The sequence below is a fragment of the Hipposideros armiger genome, unplaced genomic scaffold (genome assembly GCF_001890085.2).
Source record: "Hipposideros armiger isolate ML-2016 unplaced genomic scaffold, ASM189008v1 scaffold_19, whole genome shotgun sequence".
In the NCBI taxonomy this organism is placed as follows: domain Eukaryota; kingdom Metazoa; phylum Chordata; class Mammalia; order Chiroptera; family Hipposideridae; genus Hipposideros; species Hipposideros armiger.
The window spans coordinates 7,398,846-7,404,709 of NW_017731369.1; the positions used below are offsets into that span (position 1 = coordinate 7,398,846).

The window sequence follows — 5,864 nt, forward strand, 5'->3', positions numbered from 1 at the left end:
CTTAAATAAAGACAAATCCTTTCCCCTCCTTTTCATCCTGTGTCTTGCTACATAGAACGACAACGTGAGGACAGGAGCCCTAGCTGCCACCTGAGGCCATGAGGCTAAGGTTCACCCTGAGGGGACATCAAAGCAGTCAACTGGAGGGAGCCTGGACACCATAAGGGTTTTAGGGAGCACAACTGCCATACCAGCACCAAGATGCCTCCCTGTATATTCCAGTGTTGTTAAGCCACTGTTATGGACAGTCTCCAATCCTAATATACAGTGTGTCTCAATTTTCACAATTCTCTACTTTAGCCAACTTAGTTGACCACCTACCAGCAGCTGAGCATGTCAGTTTAGAGAACGTTCACCATACAGACCAAGGAGCTTTTGCCATCTAATGGGTATAGAAGAACAGCTTGAGTTTGCAGGCTTTTACTAAACCCAGATCCTGTATTTGGAGGGGACTACCTCATTTAATTCTCCCCCCAACCCCCTCCCCTTTTACTGACTGGAGTTGCTGGGGCACAGAGACGTTCAGCACTGTCCTTGGTCACATGGCTAAAAGGGATAGAATTGGACTTTAACTCCAGGCTGTTCCAGAGCCTGGGCCCCTCCCCCTTGGGGAGGCTGCTGAGGTTAGGGGGTGAGCACCCCAAAGGTCAGAAGCTCAACAAGCCCTCTGCTGGAGATGGTCCCAGTCCCAGCTTTCTATCTTCCACAGCACCAGCAGTGCTTTGCCAAAAGGCCCATCTTTATTTAGGTAAATAAATGTATCTAATCATGGTAAATGTTTCCTTTCTATCCCTTAGAGGAGAAAAGGGTAAAAATTTTAACATCTTACCTCAAAGGAACATTCAACATTTCTTTCATTTTTTTTATGTGATAATCCCTTCAGGTCTATCTTTTCAACACTCACTGTAAAAGTAAAACAAAACAGAACAAAACAAAATTATAAAAATGAAATACAACCTTGAAGTACATATCATGAGTCAGCATTTGATATTTTGGCAATTTTCAAAAAAAGGCTTTCAACACCCAGGGCTGCTCAGTCTCTCCTGTGGTGTGTCTGCCTGGAATGAGAAACTTAAGGGGAAGACAAAACGCGGTCATGCTCAGGAACGGAAGGTGAATTGAAAAAAGCAAAGCAGGAAATGCAGGCAAACAAGTAAGTACAGNCAAAACGCGGTCATGCTCAGGAACGGAAGGTGAATTGAAAAAAGCAAAGCAGGAAATGCAGGCAAACAAGTAAGTACAGATCACAGAAAGAGAACAGTGCTTGGAAAGACAATATAAATTGATCTGAACGCACGACAGTACAAATTCTAATTATGACTGAAGATTAGTTATGCTCGGTTCCGATATCTGAAAAACTAACGCTCCACAATTCCCACTGTAACTGTCCAAACACGGAGCCTCTGCCTGGATCTTCTCGTCAACAGAGGACAAAAGAGTCTCCTCCCTCCCTGACAGGGCAAGGCTGGGGGTCAGCAAGGCGGCAGTTACAGAGCAGACAGGAAGATTCCTAAGGCTGCCTCGAAAGAACACAGCGAGGATTACCAGAGACTGGCCGCACAGACGGACAATGGCAAAAAGACGACGAACCACTACCATTAGAGAGCGTTCTCAAGTCATCAGTTTCTTCATACCACCCTTTTCACAGACATGGGTGCATTTTTTCCTCCTCAAAAATAAAATGATACCTCAGATAATACACTTTCCATTATTTTTTACTATTTCTCGAGGTCATTTGGCAGTGTACTATGAAGATTTCTATAGATCTTTCGACCTATCTGTCCAATACGAAATACTCAACATAACTTATCAAGACTATTATGTTATAATTCCTGTAGCTGCCCAATCTCCTGGTCTGCCATGCCAGCATTTCCCAAAGTCTTCTCCAAGCTCTGTAAGATGTTCAGTGTCACCCCCAAAAAGCTTCATGGTCATAAAGTTTAGAGGAAAAATTTAAGAAACTCGTTCTTGTAGACTGTCCATGTACATTAGCATACTAAAGGCTCTGCGAAGTCCCACACAAATAAATCTTTTTTTTTAAATAAATCTTTTTATTAACAAGTCCCCCTCCTTTTTTTATTTTTTGGACCCAGAAATCTTTCCTCCTCTAATATGTATGAACATCCCAGAGCAAACAAATTGCTATGTGCAACGCACTTTGGGGGAGAGTCAAACCTGCATCGCCCAGCGGTACAGCCACTAGCCACGTGGGACCACTGAAATTTGTATTAATTACAATTGAATAAAATTAAAAATCTAATTCCTCAGTTGCACTGACCACATGCTAAGTGCTCCACAGCTACATGTGGCCAGTGGCTACCATACCGTATAGCACAGACACAGAGCACTCAGTAACCACTGAGAGTGCTACAGGACAGCACTGTGCTAAGCCAGGGGCCGACAAACTCCAGGCTGCCCTCCGCCTATGTGTGTGAATGATTTTATTGGCACATAGTCACACCATTTGCGTAGGTATCGCCAATGGTGTTTTCCACCCCACCACAGCAGAGCTGCCGTATGCTTCCCAAAGCCAAAAATATTTACTATCTGGATCTTTGCAGAAAAAAATTTGCCGAGCCCTGCTCTAAACCAACGCCCATTCATTCACCAACATGTCTCATGAAGTCCCTGCTGTGGACCAGGCCTCCTTCTAGGGGCCGGTAATACAGCAGTGAACAAGCGAGACAGGTGGGTTCTTGTACTCACACAGGTTATGGTCTGATGGGGAAAGACCCTCACTTGTTTAATTATTTTCTCGTAAATCTCCCTAATTTTACAAAGTTACTTCAAGGTCAATATACATCTTGGGAGATACTAGAACCCATTCGGCTTAGAGTATTTTAAGCTTAAAATAGCACCTTACAGGAAGGAACTACTCTAAAAAAAATAAGAATGTTTGTTTCCTTTCTGGCAAAACAAAGAAAACAGTACATTTGGAGCTTGAACGCGTCCCTATTTTCACTCAATGAAACTCCTCACTGTTCCTGTCTGACTTCCTTAGTCAGATGGCCAGCAAATAAACAGCTTTTCTGTTTTCCCNTATTATGGAAAACCTCTCTTTTCCTTACAACTCATACACTCCAACAATCTGTTTCTAGTTTGCATCTTTTCTCTTTCCTTCCACATTCACATCGCATGAATGCATCCCAACCCCACTAAAACATGAAATCCAGCAACCAAACAGGAAGGGTAGCACAGAGACAGACCATTTTATGTTGACATAGACAACCTGCCTCCCCAACAATTACGTACTTTAAATAGGTACAACTTTCCTAGGGTGTCTGCTCCTGATACAAGAGAACAGCCTCACATCAGGCCACATGCTAGACAGACACATGTCCCGTCAAATCCAAGGCGGCATCGATTGTAAACTACCCCATTATTTTATGTACCACCAAGAAAATATGTTGCCAATCAAATTATGGCACAGTATTTTCCTATCACTTACTCAAAGAGCTACTTAGCCTTACTGAGACAGATTTTAACGTACCTTAAGCATACGCAAAAAAGCAAAATATGCAATACACACACACACACACTCACTCTTAGGATTTCTTCACACTCAGAGTCTAATTCCCTCTGACTCACTTTTCCCCTGAGTTCTCAACATTCGTGTTTTTCCACACAGCCTCACACTCTGGGGCACGTGGAGCAGCATTTTCTCCACTCTGCACAGGAACTGGTCCAGCCAGGGGCCCCTGCCCACTGCTCAGGCCTTACCTCTAAGCTAAGCAGGAGACCCAGCGCCATCAGACCTACTGCCGGGCCTCTGAGGCAGCCCAGGCCAACCGTGAAGACAGGCAAAGCAGTCACACAGAACAAGGCAGCCTGGAGGAAACACAGACCACGTGCAGAGAAGAAAACTGTTTTAAAAAACTAACACTATCCTTAATAGCCTCAGTGAACTAAGAGAAGAAAGCATAGCCAAGAACAGGATGCCATGGAAAAAGAACTGTCTCAGAACAAGTGTTCCTTGAAATTAAAAATAGGGTAGCAGAAGTGAAAAATTCAATTGATGAGATGGAAGATGAGGTCATCTTCCATAAAGCAGATAAAAATTCAAAGGGAAAGAAAACAGAGGAAAAAAATAAAACAAAGGACCAGTAGTGAGGTCCAACATGCAGACAACAGGACATCCAAAACAAGAAAGCAGAAAAATGGAGCAGAGGAAATGAAAAGAAATGATTCCAGAAAAGTTCCCCAAACTTTAGATTACAAGGGCCCACTGGGTCTCAGCACATAACACAGACCTACAACGAGCACATCTCTGAGAAACGTGCAAATGCTTGGGACTAAGAAAATCCTGAAAACTGCTAGACTGTAAAACAGGCCACAGCACAGGATCAGGAACCGAAACAGATTCCTGCTTCCCAGCAGCAACAATGCAAGACAGTCAATAAGCAGTGCTTTCAAACTCCTAAGGGGAAAAGACGTCCAACATAGAATTGCACTCTCAGCCACATGTCAGTGTGGACAGATAAAGACACTTCCAGACATGAAAGGTCTCATAAACTCCACCTCCCAAGTACCCTGTCTAAGAAGTGACCAGAGCAACTACTAAAACTTGGACTAACTTAAGACAAAAGATGACCTAAGACCCAAGAACAGGAAACGGAGGGAGGGACCTCCAGGTGATGATGGGAGGGGACCCGCAGGATGACAGCTGTGTACTGTGCTGAAGACCTCAAGTCCAGGTCAGAGCAGAGCCACAGCTCCAAAGATAAACCAAAGGGATCCCAGACATGCCTGAACTCAATGAGGGGAGTTTCAGGTGCCCAGGGAAGAAGACCTTAGGGGTGAAGTACTTGTCCCTGAACAAACAAACAAAGAGAGACACATAACTCCAGGGAAAACAAAATGCTGGAAAGGAAAAGAATTACGCATACAGCATATGGCTCCCAGTGTCAACAACCTCCACAGCCACGCTAATTATACAACCACTGAGGCGTGCAGCAAAAGAAACAGTTCCCTCTGACTTCTGGCAATGTATGCAGAGCTGCTGGACTCTAAACTCTGTACATGTACAGCTGATGAAAACAAAAACTAAACTAAAAAAAATAGATTCCAAGACTCATCCTTTGCTAATAGTGATAAAATATTCAGAGCAGTAAAAATTGTTTCGAGATGAAGAAAAATAAACTTTCAAAGACATAGCACTAAAATAAATGTAATGTCTGGGTTCTTAAGGAAGAATGTCATAAAAAGAATGTTTGTTTTTTTTTTATTGGTAGTGTTCTATAGTTCTTTTTAAGTCAATAAAACTATAATCTAACAGGTGTTTCAAGAGTTTGGGTAGTTAGTCTTTTGATGTTTTTTTTCTCCCTGTCCTTCATCTGTAATAAGAAAGCGTTTTACTTAAAATAAATAAATAAATAAATAAATAAGTTTTAGTTATTCCAGTTTCTCAACAGTGAATTTGGAAAAGCTGGTAAAATTTGGACACATTTCACATGTGTCACACACTAATTTTATATTTGAAAAGATTCTGTCACTTGCTTCCTGTATAGTGATTTGGTTTCCTCAGTAACTAGTAACCAGCAATTACAACTTCAGCAAAAACAAAACCAACTCATGGAAAAGAACAGGAAACTCAAAAACTCCTATCTGTAGTACATTTGTGTATCCTGAAATCATCTAAATCCAGTTATGTCTTCCTATAAAACAGCAGCCTTTCACTTGTATCCTGAAAAACAGTGATACATAAAAATTAACACGAGATAAATACAGCTGAGAAAATTGGTGGGACAGCGAGTCACTGATTTCTCCCTGAATAAGCAAAGGCTTTCAGGAAAAAGTGTCTCTGAGTCCTCCTATACTGTTAGCAAAAGACTGTCACATCTCATCGAGGAATGGCAGACACCCCT

At 42.3% G+C, this 5,864-nt stretch overlaps 1 protein-coding gene across 1 annotated transcript in view; it reads right to left on the minus strand.

Annotated features, from left to right (window-relative positions):
- The window catches only part of ZCCHC14 (zinc finger CCHC-type containing 14), a 71,372-nt gene that overhangs the window by 26,025 nt on the left and 39,483 nt on the right, over positions 1–5,864 (minus strand). Inside the window, exon 3 of the mRNA XM_019635069.1 lies at positions 830–903. Within this exon, the coding sequence (XP_019490614.1) occupies positions 830–903 (74 nt within the window). The remainder of the gene's footprint in view (positions 1–829; positions 904–5,864) is intronic.